The 17,461-nt window shown below is 41.7% G+C and overlaps 1 protein-coding gene across 4 annotated transcripts in view; it reads left to right on the top strand.

The window, feature by feature from the left end:
* The window catches only part of tjp2b (tight junction protein 2b (zona occludens 2)), a 39,089-nt gene extending 24,047 nt beyond the window's left edge, over positions 1-15,042 (top strand). For 2 of the 4 annotated variants that reach the window (XM_011615238.2, XM_011615237.2), the window contains 16 exons: positions 1,193-1,298; positions 1,721-1,839; positions 2,200-2,263; positions 3,317-3,467; positions 3,632-3,740; positions 7,234-7,453; positions 7,788-7,972; positions 8,765-8,860; positions 8,947-9,026; positions 9,461-9,671; positions 9,758-9,858; positions 10,639-10,848; positions 11,525-11,632; positions 12,164-12,592; positions 12,732-12,817; positions 13,157-15,042. In XM_011615238.2, the coding sequence (XP_011613540.1) occupies positions 1,193-1,298; positions 1,721-1,839; positions 2,200-2,263; positions 3,317-3,467; positions 3,632-3,740; positions 7,234-7,453; positions 7,788-7,972; positions 8,765-8,860; positions 8,947-9,026; positions 9,461-9,671; positions 9,758-9,858; positions 10,639-10,848; positions 11,525-11,632; positions 12,164-12,592; positions 12,732-12,817; positions 13,157-13,301 (2,420 nt within the window). In that variant the 3' untranslated portion in view covers positions 13,302-15,042. Of the gene's footprint in view, positions 1-1,192; positions 1,299-1,720; positions 1,840-2,199; positions 2,264-3,316; positions 3,468-3,631; positions 3,741-7,233; positions 7,454-7,787; positions 7,973-8,764; positions 8,861-8,946; positions 9,027-9,460; positions 9,672-9,757; positions 9,859-10,638; positions 10,849-11,470; positions 11,633-12,163; positions 12,593-12,731; positions 12,841-13,156 lie in introns of those variants that run through there. The other 2 variants (XM_011615239.2, XM_029829995.1) reach the window with 2 other exon arrangements.
* Positions 15,043-17,461: the final 2,419 nt, after the last annotated feature.

Below are 17,461 nucleotides of genomic sequence, written 5' to 3'. Positions count from 1 at the left end.
CTCAGCACCATCCTGTCACTCGTGTCCTTTTATATGATTCACTGGCTCTTTTTCATCGCACCTGAGTCCTCAAATGTTTCTTTTGTTTCTGGGTTGTTGGTGCACTAGTGTCTCTTCTCCTCTACTCACTCTCTTCTTGTCTTCAGTGCCACAGTCTGGCAGATAAAAGCAGCTTAGTCAAAGCATCTGCTAGGCCTGCTCACTTCAAATGGAAAACCAGAGAATTCATTGGGACTGACTGAGAGCCAGGTGGTCTCAGTGGGGACCAAAACTGTGCATGTGTTGGTGCATTAGGAAGCAATATAGATCCTGGAAGACCAGAAGTGCTCTTTTAATGAAATTACAAAATATGATGATTTCTTTTCTAATTCTTTCAGTACTTTAAATCAGTACATTCACTAAACTTTGTGTAAAATGTAAATGTGAAACAAATATTGAGTCTATGACCACTGAACCAGAGTATAGGACTGTAACTTGTTTGCACCTTTATACCGGTATTTACAAGAGCTGCATGAATGAAAACATGTAAGAATTACATTTAATTGCACTCTTGCAAAATGTTGGTCTCTTTAACTGCAGATAGTGACATTATTGTTAATGAGGGACAACTATCAGGTGTCTCGTGATGCCTGCCTAAATGTAAAACGTGCAGTGAAACAATGTAAACATTGTAGAAAACCAAAGAAAACACTCGCTGAGTCTTTTCTGAGTTATCGTTCCTTATTATGCTGCTGTTCAGGCTTCCACGCACTCGTGCATGAGCAGGATTGTATAGCATGAGTCAAAGCATTTAGCTAGTTAAATCAGCGCAACATAATGCTCCAAAAACTGTTGCATACAGCTTTTTGAACCATTATTATGCATTAAGTACACTAATGGCATCACATGGAAATGGAAACCAGTGGAAGGTAGGAAACCATGCAAAACAATTTTGTTATTAAAATCATACGAACAGGCTGTATTTCAGCTCAATTCTGGATTATAAATGGGTGAAAGCTGCTTTTATCTCAATCATCCTGCCGTGGCACCACTTGTTTATCCTCTTTTAAGATGTCGGCATTCTGACTCCTGCAGAACCTTTCATGGTGTTGGGGCTTCCTGAAGTATCCAATTTTATTCTGGTGGTGGTCAGTGTCAGAGAGACTTGGAGTGCTTCTAACTGAGGTGTCTTTGTGTTTGTTTTTTCTGGTAGACATATCAGAGATGGAGTCCTATCATTCCTTTTCTCCTCCTGAGGAGAGGAGATCCCGCCACTCGGACCTGTCTTCCCACTCCTCTAATGAGAGAGACGCTCCCAGGTAAGATGGGTGTTTGCTGTTTGATTGAGCTAAAAGGAAAAGCTATTGAAGTTCATTTATTGTTTCATTGGGTAGTTTAAAATCTCTCTGAAGTTGAGATCCAACCTCCTGCAGGGCAGCCCCTGTAGTTCCTCAAATGTAAAGTTATGTTGGAATTTCACTGCTCCTCACAATTTAAAACAAAAAAACTGTGCTGGAGTGAGGAATGGATAAAATGCTGAAGATTATTGGGTTGTGGACAAAACAAGACATAAGGTGCCACTCCACCTGTTCAGACCTGTTATCCAGTCTCGTGGCTATAAGATGAGGAACTAACTAATGAATTAATCGAGAAAAAGAATCAACATGAAAAATAATGAGGTGCATCCATAGATTCTAGCTTCAAGTGTGTATTTAGAAGTGTGTGTCCATGTTTGGAACAGGGAGGATTCAATGAGGACGGCTAAGATGTCGGCCATGGCCTCCCCCTTCAGAATCCCTGAATTCCCCCAATCCTCAGCTGATGTGGTCCAGGATGGGTCAAAAAGTGCGGAGCCTCCAGGTTGTGGTGACAGTATTCTCCCCGCCTATGATGTCACACAGTCCCGTTAATAAATGCCAAACACATTAAGGAAATCATCCGTTTCAGCTCATGCACTGATGTTCCCGTGAATTTAGATGACTCAATATCACAACCACAAAAGTTAATTAATTATGTTTAAGTTAGCCAAGCAACTGCTAGTCAGTAATTTGCTGCTCTTCAATATAAAAAAAACAACAACAAAATGGTTACACAAACCCCACTACAGGCGAACGTTATCAGTTTTTTCCCCACATTACTAATTGTCCAGATGGACTAATATTACTCGCATGTTGTTGGCACGTGTAATATCTAACAAGTTTTCATGTTTATTGTCTACAGTTGCTGCAACAGCCACTCCTAAGATTCTTCTGCGACCATGTCCAGAAGATGAAAAAGTATACGGGTGAGCTTTAGGGAAAACATGAGAATACACAGATCTGAGGAGAAGAAAAGAAGCCCTCAGGGACATAATGCCTTGATCCGAAATATAAATGCCTCCTGACAAACCGCGCCATACCTGCATGTGATCTGCTCCTTATCTGTGAGCTCCAGTTTAGCTTTAAAAAGGGATGCGCATGATTTAATGACATACAGACTCATGCATGATGTAATAAGGCAAGAACTGACCTCAGTGATCTCATCATACACACATCCAGAACTGTATGATCTTTAATCATTTGCCCCATTTTTACTACAGAAAACTGGACTGTACCAAATCACCACATCACTACTGCTTTTACTGTAAATATACAAAGAGTAGACATTTAAAAAAAGATAAAACCCTGCATTTGTCAGGAATGATGGTGATGTGACGATAGGAAAAGGCTTAAACTTGTTAAAATACATGGGTTCTAAACACAAAAGAAAGAAAAGCCTCACCTGATTGCAGAGCAGCTTAAAAAATTGCCTTCCCATTTGGCAAGGTTGTGCTTGATTTGTAAGTCGAAGAATTGGAGCTTCTTCTCGCTTTTGGCACATAAAGCCAGAGCTTGTTGCAAGCTGGTCAGCTGCTCCGATGGGGAAGGAGCCTGGAGCTTTAGACGCTCTGGTTTTGTAAAAAGGATCATCGGCCTCATTCCAGTTCAAGTGTAGGTCTTCTGTTGCCAAGTCTCGAACCCCTGAAAATGGATAATTTCACTGAGTTTTTCCCGGAAAACCTGGGACTTTAGCCATACCAGTTGATGGTTGTACTGCAGCTATGCTGCTTTGGTACAGGCCCAACACTACAAAACGTGGTAAGTTATTCTCTGGACGGACACACAGCAAGTCTGCCTGCCTTGGGGTGTGGTTACGAGTGATGTGGAGGTTGGAAGATCACTTGTTTCAGGTCTAGTTTGAAAACTAGCCAAATTTGAACCTTTTGGTCATGATCCCCAGAGATGGAAATTAAATGAGAAAAAACATTGGATTTAGTCCTCCAGTACTATTGTAATCTGTATGTACGTCGCCTCTGCAGGTCAAATACAGTGATGGTGAACTTCCAGAAAGGAGACAGTGTTGGTCTGAGGTTGGCGGGAGGAAACGACGTGGGCATCTTCATTGCTAGTGTTCAGGAGGGAAGTCCTGCTGAGGAGGGAGGTCTGCGTGTGGGAGACCAGATCCTGAAGGTAGAGCAGGCACCACTTTATTTCATGTATCAACTATACTGAAATGAGAAACTTGGTCAACTACAATATACCTGTTACCTTCAGACAAACATTGTTATTAGTACCAGTAAACACTGGTGAGTGTATAGCTGCATCAATGTTGTGCCCTTTGTTTTGTCTTAAAGGTGAATAACATTGATTTTCAAGGCGTCGTGAGGGAAGAAGCTGTCCTCTTCCTGTTGGAGATCCCTAAAGGGGAAATGATCACCATTCTGGCCCAGAGCAAACCTGATGGTAAATATTTTCTGCTTAAACACTGACCCGCTGGTGATCACGGTGAATTTAGAGTTTATCCACTTTTGGCTTTATGTAGCTGTTTAGATAGAACAGCATTAACTTGCACACCATCACACACTCTGAAGTTTATTCTGACTTTATCTCGCACACATTCCTGCTGCAGAATTAGCCGCTGGAGTATCAAATTTGGATTTGGCTTTGGTTTGACATGAAACACATAGATATGCATGTATTCTCGTGAGAGTCTGAGACTACCTGCAGGATAGCAAAGGCACATTGATGCATTCACCCAAAAACATTTTATTAAGCTAATTAAAACTCAGCAGAGTGTAGCTGAGTAAAGACCTGGGGCCTCAGAGACAAAGACTTGCATGGCTTTCATACTGAAAATCCAAGAAAGTCCATATGCCCAAAAAAATCAGACACAAAACACTGTGCGTTTGTTTTGTACATCCCAATCAATGTGGCATTGATCACACGCCAGTCAGGGGGATTCGGTTGAGGACAAATAAATGCTTTAGTTACCTAGAAGCCTCATTCAAAAGGGATAAATCGTGTGTCGATCCAGGCCAACAATATTAGTTAGTTGTATTTGCATCAAAGCTGAAAATTCTTTTTGTTGCTATAAATTCATCCCGTGATGGAGCCTTTATAGCAACGTGTGAGCAGTAAATAGCTCCTATTACATTAAGAAAACCTGCTCTTGCTGCAAATTGCGCTGTTTTGGCCTGTTTAACTGCAGTGTATATGGGAATTTGATATACGTGGCTGATATGTGAATAATCTCATCCCTCACAGCTGGCATGGCTCGGCTCCGTTTCGACCAGCTCTGTCCAGATTGGTCTGCCAGCTCTTGCTGAAATGACCCCGTGTCTGTTAAACCCATTGTGTTCGGGCACAGGTAGGACATGGCTCCTGGCCCTGTCACGCCCCATGTGGCCGCAGCTCCATGCAGCCATGAGTTCCATGAGGACTATCCTAAAGCAGCTGATAAGCCAGTCCTCCGCTTTCTCTGCTCACTGCTCCATTGGCAACATGTTGTAACAGCACCAACGCTGCCACTGTTGTTTTGTGTACCATTTCAGGCACGCTTATGTACATACATTTAATCGCAAAGATCTGATAATTGTTCATCTGTTTATTGCCACCGAGGGTCACCAACAGCTCCAAAGCACTAGAAATGTGTGTGCACACATTTCCACTCTACTTCCAGTCTACCGGTACATATGCAGTTGTAGCCTTGCAGTCTCTGTTGGGCCTTTGGGTCAGCACATTGTGGGGCCACACAAATGAAGTCAGGAAGCTTTGCAAGAAAATGGAGCAGGCACTGGTGGGAGATCCGCCAAACAGTGCATTCTTTTCAGTTTATCAGCATCCTTTAGATAGCAACGAGTTCAATGCAGAAACTTTAGCAAATGAATCCAGGAGACACTGACTCATCTGTGAGTATTTTCAGCAGTGAAATCGTCTAGGTTTCATGCTCTAGTGATTATTTAGGACAGTGCATGAGCAACTGGATCCAAACAATTTGGTCTGTGTTTTTATATTCAGTTCTGTGGAGGGAATTGGTTCATAATTTTAAATAAACAAATCATGAGATATGGAAATGAAGAAGCATCCTTTTGTTCCAAATAGATTTAGCATACACTTGCAAGGAAATGCTGAAAATGGCAGCTTTATTATTAGAATAGATTACTCTCACTTGGGTTGCTGTTAATTTATAAACTAATGAATTCAGTACATGTTCATCATCATATTAAACACTCTCCATGAACTGGTGGGGAGCAGATTATAAGTGACTTCTTGGTGTTGGCTCATTAATTCCTTTTACTGAGAGCAACCTGAATGCTGATTCCTGAGAATAACCTGCCTCATTTAAACTGGGAATAGGTTAACTTAATCCCTTCCGTATCCAAACACACAAGGCTGAGCAACTTGCATCACAGTCTTTGATATTCAGCTCCAAACATCCTGTTTACTGTTGAGATGGCTGTAAGGGAAACCAGAGCGTCTATGTGACTCTTGAATAGTCATTATCACCCCAATATCTCTAAATAGCAACGCATAAAGTTGATTATGGAACATGTTACAGGCGGGGAGGAGTTAATTACTACCTGCTGGGGGATTCAATGTTCTAACTGGAGCCACACAGGAAACACAGTTGAACTCAGTTCTTAGTTTTCTTTTATGTTCATCAGGAATTGGTGAATTGGTGACAGAACTGGCTGAGTGCCAGTGACGAGGACCAATGCTGCTACAAAGATGGAAAACAAATTACAACATTATGTCCAACGCTACATATAACCATAGTTTTCCAATCACAATACAGTTTACCGGTATATGTTAAATGTAGATCATTCAAATAACATTCAAATCAAATCATCAACCATTAAAATTAATATTAGCTAAAACAATTTCCAGCTGCATGTGTTTGGGGACAATGAGAGGACGTCCGACCTGCCCTGCTCTGTATTTATAGGGGACATGATGGTTGACAGGCAGATTATCTACACCTAAATCGCATGGAGAGGAAGTGAACTTTGTAGTCTATATATATATCCAAATGTGGTTTATTCATTCCGCACATAAAACCAATATCTTTAAGCCGTTCATCCTATGTTTTCCCTACCTGCCTGCCCTTTGTAACATCAGTGAATGTTCACTTAAATACAACTTTATCACTTCCAATCCATTTATCATTTACAATCCAGATAATCTGTAGGCGCTTTACTGTGCCCCCCTGCTCCAGATCACTGAATAGATCTGTGTTAAATCGTGGGCAGTACAATCATTAAACACGTCTCCTTAGTAATAGTGGCTGAAGACTCCAGTGAGTTCCTGTAATGAAACATGTTGAAGAAAATCAAGTGATAGGGAACCCTGGGAGGGTATCACTTGGTTTAGTGGTTATTTATGGTCTGGATCCTATGTTGGCTCTGGCTTTTTGTTCCTCCTGTCACATATTTCTTCAGTGGGGGCTTGTTTCACTCTGAATCGATATCTTTCAACAAGTCCACACACCGACTTCTGCTCTGGGTTCAACACCGATCCCCAAACGTATGATTAGATTGTCAGTTATCTTGTTAATGCAAAATATTTATGCTTTAGCAATCATTCAATTGTAGATATAGAGTACAGTGAAAGAGAAAACCCAAAGATGTTTCTTTTCCTGGAATAGGTAGGATGTATGATGTAATGACACAGATAAAAAAAAATCAAAATCAAATCAATCTTTATTTATATTGCGTCTTATACAATCAAAATTGTTTCAAGGATGACAGATGACACTTGACAACAATGGGCGAGTCCCATCATGCACTTGGCTGAAAGGCAGCCTCAAGACCAGTCCTTCAGTGATTGGGTCGTTGTGTGAGCGGCTCGGTCTGCTTAGAAAAGCGATATTTAACCACTTACCCCCCTGCAGTCTACTCCCAGTGTCCACCTTTATATCCCTGACTGTGATTTTCTCTCTCCTTTTCTCCCACTATAGCTTATAATGATATACTGGTGTCAGGCCGAGGAGACTCCTTCTTCATCCGAACCCACTATGATTATGACAAGGAGACTCCACAGAGTCTGGCCTTCTGTCGGGGGGACATCTTCAAGGTGGTGGACACCCTGTATGACGGAAAACTCGGCAACTGGCTGGCAATTCGTGTTGGCAAAGACAAGGAGCTGCTGGAGAAGGGCATCATCCCCAATAAGAGCAGGTAGGGCTTGTTACCAGTCACAGCCTGTTAATACACCTGTGAATCTTTATAAGGCTCATTGTTGGAGGATTTAGACCTTTTTTTAATTTTAAAAATTATTTTTCATTGAGATGTACAGATCTGGTCACGGGAGTTCATGTATACAGAAGCTTTTACTGTGATACACTTATGATAAATGATCTACGAACTGATTCATTGTAAACATCCCATGTAGGGGAAAAAGGACTAAAAGAATTTTTACATAAATTCTTAAAACAGATTTGTCTTTTGTGTAAATTTGGATGCACTACAAAGCGCTCTGACCTGTTTGTACTTGTTAATTTCTCTCAATCAGAGCAGAGCAGATGGCCAGCGTCCAGAATTCCCATAAAGCAGTGGGTGGCGACCGGGCAGACTTCTGGCGGTTGCGGGCTCAGCGTTCTCTGAAGAGGAAGGATCTGAGGAAGAGCAGAGAGTATCTGAGCAGTCAGACTCTGGCCACCCGCTTCCCTGCTTATGAAAGAGTGGTGCTCAGAGAAGGTGGGTGCAGGAATGCCCTCGCTGTGCAGCATGTGTACATGTGACATACACAGGACAACATATGTACATAAAGACCGAACCCTTACATAGGCCCTGTTAGAAACTAATAAACCAATTCTGAAAGTTTTATGTTGAAGCCAATTTGAAGATCACTACAGTGAGTTCATCTTCTGCTACATAGTTTTAATAGTAATGAAGTCTATGACATCATATACTTTAATTATGCAGGACAGCTGGACTATTTTCAAAGGAGGTAAAGCTCCTAAAGAGAGATGTGTTGAATTCAAATGTTTCCATACAGGGTTCTTTTGACCCAAATAAATAAAGGTAAATAAATAATAAATACATTCTATATGATGCAGATTATGTGCAGTAGCTGCTGATAGCATAATTGTGGTGGGTCGGTAGCTGGGTTGTATCACTTTACATGTTGACTCAGAGAAACAGATCAAAATGAGAACTGTGAGAGGATCTCTAGAATGAAACACTGTTCTGAATCAGTATCGTCATCCTGGCCAGGTAAATAGAATGTAACTGTGACAAATGGCTCCAGAGAACAGAAGCAAAGTTTTAAAACCGATTATCAAAGTCTGAACCTTTCCAGATCAGAGCGAACTTTAACTCAGAAGTGATGTGTCACAGATTATGGTGGTGTTTTGACACACCAGTGCTGGCATGACTCAGTCTTAGTGCTGGTGCATGATCATTGATCACCGATGTTTTATTTATATTTGGTGTACAGAGGTTTTCTGTATTGACTTGTGGAAAACCTGCGCTAATGTGTAATTGCAGCTGGTTTCCGGCGTCCGGTTGTGCTGTTTGGTGCCATCGCTGATGTTGCCAACGAGAAGCTGGCCTCTGAGATGCCCGACCTGTTTACTGTTGCAAGTAAGTGTCTCCAGCCTCTTTCCTTTCATTTCCTTCTTTGTGTGTATCAAAGTTGCCCCTCCTTTAATTATGTGTCTTTACATCAGAAACGGAACCCAAAGATGCTGGATCCAAGAAGTCTTCGGGAGTCGTCCGGCTGAACACGATCCGGCAGATAATTGAGCAGGTATTTCGCTGCGTCACACAAACACAATAATCCACAATGATTCCGTGAAACAGCTCAAGTTAATAATTTGTTCTTAGTTCCTGTTGATGATTTGGTCTTTGTTAATTTATTTGGATTGGATTGTGTGTAAAAGTCAGATAGCTGAAATATTTCTAAAATGGGGCACACATAAATATAAGATCATTTCGATGTGTCTGCACACTGAGAAAATTTGCTTTTTTTACTTAAGAAAGTTTAATAGATGAATTAAATCAGATGGGAAAAACTGTTACGAACTACCATCGTCAAAAACCTTTGTAGCACCTCACTGTTGTAAAAAATGCTGTCACCATGGTTAAGCGGTGAACAGAGGGTTTATTAGCAGAAATCTCTTCTACAACCACACATGAAACATTAACAGTGTTTATCCTTACCTCTCGATCTTGATCTTACAGGACAAGCACGCCCTGCTGGACGTCACCCCCAAGGCCGTGGACACCCTAAACTACACCCACTGGTACCCCATCGTTATCTACTTTAACCCTGACAGCAAGCACGGCATCAAGGTTATGAGACAACGAATTGCTCCAAACTCCAACCGCAGTGCCCACAAACTCTACGAGCAGTCTGTGAAACTGAGGAAGACCTGCGCTCATTTATTTACTGGTATAAATCATCCGACTAACTGTTGCACCACCCTGTGTGAATATGGGTCAGTATTTAAACAGGCCTGTGCTCTGTTTCTTATATAGCAACCATTGACCTGAACTCAGCCAACGATGCCTGGTACGGCAGCGTCAAAGACACCATCAGGGACCAGCAGATGCAGGCTGTATGGGTCTCTGATGGCAAGGTAAACACACATACTGAGGAACATACTGGACCCGAGGGTGTATCTGCTTCACATGCACTCGCTGCTGGTTATACTCATAGGTGTTGCCTGTGAGACCAGAAGTGAAGCCTTAGTATGAATATATATGAATATATGTATAATATGTAAGGAGGGAGGGCTGCTTTCATGCTATTCCATGCTAACATCAGTGTGTGGCATCCTTTTACCGATCTATCCCTCAACAGGGCTGCAGACATTATGAACCTTTTAGCTGAATTCACGCTATATAGCTTATTAAAGACGTTGTTAGGTCCATAACTTTAGTAGCCTTATCCTTGACCTAGTGGGCAACAATTTCCTTTGAATTGTTATGATGATACCATGATTCATTTACATGGACTTTTACAGGCTCAAAGGTCATACTGTTAAGTAAACTCTTGATTTACATGTGCGCTGACAAGATCATTGCACTTCACAAACTTTTAAGTCCTTTTGTGGTCCACCTGAAACATATGACACTGTTGATCAGGCATGCAGCTTTATTAAATATGCATCCTTAAGACATACAGACCTTTGTATGGTCTTTAGATTCTCAGTAGTTTGTAGTAGAGTAACTTGCCCTTTGTCTCCCTGCTAATGTCTTAGCAGCCATCTGTGTGTGTTCTGAGTGCCTTCCTACTTCCTACCAGTAGTGCTCTACAGCTTGGCTCTGTTTGTCTTTCTTTCTCTCTTGTTCTTGTGCTATCCGTCTGTCCATCCTTCCTGCCTGTACACCCAAGATCCACCATGTGTCTCTTCTAGCTGGAGGGAGTAGAAAGTGATCTGGACTGCCAGGACATGGAGCGTCTGTCCTTCCTGTCCGCTGACTACCTCAGCATGGACAGCCGGCTGACCTCTGACATGGACGACACCGCAGATGAGGCCGGGACCTACACAGACAATGAGCCAGACATGGAGATGATGCACATTTCCGCCATCAGTCGCTCATCTGAACCTGTCACAGCTGAGGAGGTCAGAGAGCAAATACTAAAGAGTATTTTATGAACAACTGAGGGCAAAAAGAAAATATGTAAGCTGTGTTGTTGTTCAACAGAACATTTTAGATTATTTTACTGACAGAGATTTAAACCTCTCAGAGATGATTGAGTGACCCTCTTGTGACGTTCTCATGACCAGGATGATAAATTGGGCCACATTCAAATTTTGAGAGCCTGAGCTTCAACCCCCAAAGTTGACTTTTTGGGGGTCTATCTCATACATATATAAGCTTAGGTTAAAAGGAAAAACTTCCTTTAATGGAAGGTGAACTACTTTAGGAGTTTGGAAATTTGTGACAAAAACAAAATACAGCAACAGGCTGGTGAACAGGACACACATCAATGACAACTGGACTAAGGAATAAGCAGTATTAAATTAATCATTTTTACCAACCAAACGGTTATAAAATATACGTAATGCCGACATCATACCTCTTTCTTCGTTCCTATTTGTCATATAGGCTGCATCGTATTAAAAACAGCACTTTCATTATTAGGACTGTGCTGCCACCTTTAGTGCAGTCGGGGACTTACACCCATCAAAATTCTGAAGTACAAAATCATATGTCCTCATAAATAATGACAAAGAATAAAAGTCCGCCCGGCGGACTTTTATTCTTTTTCTGTACACTCCCCCCTTCTGTGCGTAGATCCTGCGCAGGTACAATCCAGACATCAGGAGTCGCATCAGGAAAATCAGCAGCCGTGAAGTCCTGGACAGATCCAGCCCACCATCTGTCTTCATCACAGACCCCAAGGTGAGTGTTACCCTGTTAGGTGTTCTGCTGATCAGACTTTTTATCAATGGAAGTTTGTTTCTTGAGGAACACTCTGCATCTGTAGACTGTACATGAAAAAAGATGACACCATTTGAATTAGTTCTTCTCACGCTGGTGTTTGTCCATGTGTTCCTTTTCATTTTAATAATTTGTTCAGATTTCCTCGTCACATGAGTTAAAAATAATGATGGTGGTATTGACTCTAAATAGCTCCACATTCTACTAATGGATCATCATCGTTAGCATCGTTAACGGTCTTGTTATCAGACATGTTATCAGACATGTTTCCATAGAGGCAGTTCAGACCCCATTGAGCATCAAAGATAAAGATGAACCAAAACAAAGGATTGTATAAAAGATTGGTCACAGTTGTTGAATGTTAAAAATAAGAGTGAAGAGCAGCATTAGTTTGGTTAATCAGTGCCAGGTTATGTTCCACGTCTGCTGTTTATGAGATATGTATACATTTCTGCATCTGTCTTTACAGTCTGCTTCTCCTCTTTTTGTTAGGTGAAGCTTCCTCTGAGGGAGGACTCGGTTTTTCGTCAACACCACCCTCCCCCACCCAGTTCCAGCCGAAGTTATGATTCTCCCTCCAGCAGTAGCCCAGCCAGCAGCAACAATGATCCTCCACCACCCATCTCACGCTCAGCAGCCTCTTTTTCTCGTTTGCCTACACCTCCACCCCTCAATTTCAACTCCTCTGGCAAACTGTGGCCCCTGGGAATGCCTCCACCACCCCCTGCATCCAGCATGGCAGGAGCTGCAGGTCACTCACCAGGAACTGTGCCAAGGGAGCAGGAGGAGGCAGTTGTGGAGAGTGCTGTGGAGGATCCATCCATGAGGTCCTTCCTGGGGAAGATCAAGGCCTTTGAAAAGATGGACCACTTTGCCAGAGCTCGGAGGATACTAGAAATGCAGCAGGCCCAGAACGCCAAGGTAGAGCCAGCTCAACATTAGCATTTAAGAGAGACATTTAGAAGACTTTTAGATTATCATTAAATGGACAAAGAAGATTTTCTGCATGTTCAGGAACGATGTTAGCGTATTTTAATTCATGACCTGTGGATGCTTGCAGTTGGAAATCTCTCAGAAGCACCCAGACATCTATGCCGTCCCTCTGAAGACACCCAAGCTGGATCACAGTCGCCCTCAGCCTATTGGGTAGGACACAATGCTGCAATGCTGTGAGTGTGTTTGTGTCGGCAAAGCTTCTTTACACACATTCCAGTTGTTCCATGTTAGAGTTGACCACTCACTTAATGGAACCACTCAGCTGCGGTGGCGTCGGATGATAAACTTATTGTAACGATCCCCGATGAGGTCCTTAAACACACAAGGACACTGGACTGTAATAAATGATAATAGACAGAAATCCAAACACAATCGTTTGTATAGAATTTCATGACCCTCCATCTAATGTTTGTTGAGATTTATCTGTCTGGACTAATTGCAAAAATGAAGCACAAGTTAGGCCATATTTTTTCCTCTCCTTCCTGGTAGGTCCAGCTCCTGTCCTGAGCCCCACACGCTTCAGTCCTCTCAGGAGAGAAGTCCATTCTGGCCCTCTAAAAAGGAGTTGAGGGAGGAGGCAACGGCGGGATATTACACCACCAACTCCTACCAGTACCAGGACACTGAACTGTAGCGCCAGCTCCCAACAGCTGAGCCAGCCGTCTGCTTCCTGGACACACACGTGCACTGACTATTCCCACACTCACCATTCCATCATGTTCTGCACAAAAATTCTGCTGCTGACCTTGAACTGACCTTTGCTTGATAAAAACGGGGTGGGGGGTGCCTTTTTTTGCTTCAAGGAAGTTAAGGACTCTGAACTATCCCTTTAGATGGGGAACATAATTTTTCTCTTTACTGTTTTGTTGTATTTGTGCTTGTATGTGCTGCGTTTAAGGCTTCAACCTGAGCGAATGGGAACCAGTTCTTTTCTTGCCTATGCAACTCTTCAGTTTGTGCACAGCAACTGAAACTTATTGCCACGAGTTTCGCCCTCACAGAAACCTCAATGAAACCCCACAATGCGCTTTATCACATCTGTACCTGCTTTTTTTATGCTCCTAATATCACTATGTTCAACAAATGTTACATACATATATTATTATATTCTACATGCATAAATACTATATATATAATCTATGGTAAAGTGTTTATACTCTGTCTTTGCATTCCTTCCAATATTGCAATGCCTGTGTATACATATGGTATATATCTATATATTCTATCTATTAACTCTGAAATTTATTACAGTTTTTAAAGTGCCTTTTACTTTCTTAGTCTCTCGAGGTTTGGGTTGTCTTTGCTCTGCCCCTCAACCACCCAGCCATACTGAAACCTATGCTGCTGTAAAGCTTAAAGGGAAACCAGGGAACCAGTGACACCAAAACCTTAATGCTGTCCCCCAACCACTGTATTGTCTACTGTCACCTCCAATGACTCACCAACCAAACTACAGTCAGCTGCACACTGTACCTCCTGTTCTGTCCGCCATGTGTAGAAGGAACCAACACTACAATTCCATCTTTTTGTTACTGCCGTTCATTGTCGTCACAGGTGACACTATGAAAGTTAGCGTATCTTAGCTTAGCTGTTTGTATGATAGCGAGAACCAGCCACGGGCGGTTATGAAATTAAAGTCACCATATTGCAATGGCAGACATGAGCTTGTGTAACCAAGCTGGCCAACCAGCTGATAGTAGAAACATGTCTCTTTGTTGCTCACCATGAAAGGATGCTGGATTACATTGATGCCAGTTCCAACATTTGACAGAAATGACCAAGGGGGTGGAGCCATGGTGTGACCTTTTATAACCACTGTCCAATTACAAGAGATCAGGGTTCAACTGTACACTACTTGTTTATGCTATTAGATGATTTAAAGCAAGATCTTAAACTCAACGAAGAAACGGGAGGAAGATTTCAACCAGCGATAGGAGAGCTGGTTGACTTGACCTATTTGACCAGGATGTTTAAGGAATCTTGCCGCCTGATTTTCCAAAGAAATCCACTCATGCATTAAGTGTCTATCTAAAGATGTCATGAAAAACTCCACGTCCCCACAAAGGCCTTCAGTATGTGCTCGGTGCACCTCTGCACAGTAAGACTTACAGTAGTTGTTTTGAATATAGACATTATTGCTAACGGATATTAAATATGTGAACACATGACTTCCTGTATGTTAACACACAGATGAACCTTCTAGTGATGCTGATCAGCAACATGCTGGTATCTAAATCCAAGAGTTTGCTGAAAAGGGGTCATGGTGGACAGTTCAGTAACCATTGAAAGGTAGACAATAAGAAAATTCCACTTGATCTGCTGACTCCTTTGTATGTTTTCACCTTGAAACACCAAAATAAAAACTTTTCATCAGGTATGCATGTACTGTAATGTTTGAAAGGATTCACCCAGCCTTCACTAAGAAGGCTCCGGCTCCAGCTCCAACCATTCAATATGCTTCTGTCTGTAATGTTACTAAGACATTTTGAAACTGGCTTTTTAAAAAATCTTGAATTCTGCACCTGTGCCTAACTTAGGAGCCATTTTATTCCCTGATCTGCCCACGCACTTCCAGGTTTAACCCTCTGCTCAACTGAGAATTAAATATAGTGGAAGCTAAAATAAAGTGCACATTAAATGGCGTCATAAAATCAGATATCAGCGTGTTCCAGATTGATGTCGGCACCGGAGTATTTTGCATTGTAAAATTTTAATTAAAACAATACACTCAGTGGTCTTTTCATTGTTAATGTACTGCTATGCCCTTAATAATTAACATCATGACAGTCTTGCATGTGCGACTGCAGAGGATGATGGGATATATTGTTTGGTTGGCGATAATTGGTTGTACACTTCTTTTCACAATGTATTATTTATGGGATACATTGACACAATGATGTAACCACTCTCAATTAACAGACACCTTACAAAATGAGAAATGTGTTTTTAACAGTATATTCACATTATGTGCTACATGATTAATCCAAGTAACAAAATCAACAAGCACAATTAATGTCAGACTGCCCAATTTGATCAGAAAACACTAAATATGGAGAATTAAATGAAACTACAATTGATCAGATTAATTAATTTATACATTATGGTGCCACCAAGTTGTTCTGGCATAAATATGACTTATGGACATTAATATCATCATTGTGTGGGTCATACCCCTGCAAATATCACACTACAAACACATTTAAATCACAAACTAATCAGAAACTCACAAAATCTCCAAACATCCATCCTCAACTGCTGCCCTTTGTGAGTTAAATAGTGAAGGAAGAATTAGACCCAATGTGAAATCAGGGTTTAGTTAAAATTGTCATAAAATGCACAGACTGCTGTACCAACTTTAACCAACAGGTGTCACTTAAATGCAACATTTAGAATTAAAGCAGAATTTCTTTACTGTTCCTCGAAGAGCTTGATGAAAGTAACCAAATGACGATAAGTTAAATTTATTTTTCAAATACTACACATGGCTCACGATAAACAGTATTATAAGGTATGAATGAATGGAAATCTCGACTTTGACACAGAAATTTCCAGGACTATCCAGCTCCTAGTTCAGCCAGTCCTTGGAGGATTTACTCTCGTGTTTTTTACTGGTTCCACCTTGCTCTCCTTCCATGAAGGTCAAACTCGTGCAGTTTCCTCCTGATTGCAGAGGCACTTCAGCAGCAGCCTGCTGCAGGGCCCCTTGAGACAGGTTAGTTTTCAGTAAAACCAGTTTCACAACTCTTGCTTGCCTCAGATCCTCACAGGGCTGAAGATTCCTGGTTGGCTGTTTGGTTCTCCTACACATCTCTTGGTTGATTGATGATGTGTGTAGTTTTGGTTACGGTATATCTTTGTTTTGTGATGATACTCATATAACAATGTGAGCTGTGTTTAAAAGCTCTGATTATGCTATGATTTTTCTGCCAACACAGGTCCAATCAACAGAAATTGAGACTTATCAAGTTATCTGCTGATACATAAAATTAAACCAGCAAAAAGTTCATGTAACAGTTGGACAGGTGGATATTTTGATTTAGTAACATCATTACACAACCATGTTTTACAGCATTTTTGTGTTGTATCAGCATTTGTAACTAAAATATTTCAAGATCAGAACTTCTGATAGTGTAAAGAAGATAAAAATGGGATCAGGGATGCTCTACAGCACATATTTTTTCTTTTTCTGCGAGTGGAGGTCTACCAGGGTATAGTTAATGTTGGCAGGAACATTTAGTCCTGCTGTTGTAGCCCACTTCTTCTACTTCCTGTTTTCTATTCCTACTTCCTCTTTCTGCTTCCTGTTCCTCCTCCAATTCACAACAATCCAGCTTTAACCCAAAATAGCAGAAATAATGTGTGTGAGAGGGCTGTCAAGACACACACACATACACACACACACACACACACATGAGAAAGCAAGAATGGTCACTCAGTTCTTAGTATGGGTTCCATTTAAAGGAACTGCAGTAATGCAGCTCTGTAGGGGTCCATCAGTCTGTGGGTTTGCTGGGGTCTTCTGGAAGTGGAGGTTGCTCTGATAGTGGCCTTCAGCCCTCCAGCATTGTGTGGCTGATGTCTCTCACTTCTCTCCACAATGGTGCACCCATTCTCCTTTAGGTCAGGACAGTCAAACACAGGACACCTGGTCCTTAAACCAGTTAAGGTACCTTTGGCAGAGTGGGCAGGTGACAAGTCCTGCTGGGAAAGTGAAACCAGCATCTCCATAAAGCTGGTCGACTGAAGGAAGCAAGAAAGAAAGAGCCCTTAAATCTCCCAGGAGATGCTGCACTG

This window comes from Takifugu rubripes, chromosome 21 (genome assembly GCF_901000725.2).
Source record: "Takifugu rubripes chromosome 21, fTakRub1.2, whole genome shotgun sequence".
Classification (NCBI taxonomy): domain Eukaryota; kingdom Metazoa; phylum Chordata; class Actinopteri; order Tetraodontiformes; family Tetraodontidae; genus Takifugu; species Takifugu rubripes.
Note: the sequence above shows the minus strand (reverse complement) of the source record. Positions and strands in the feature narration are given on the sequence as shown.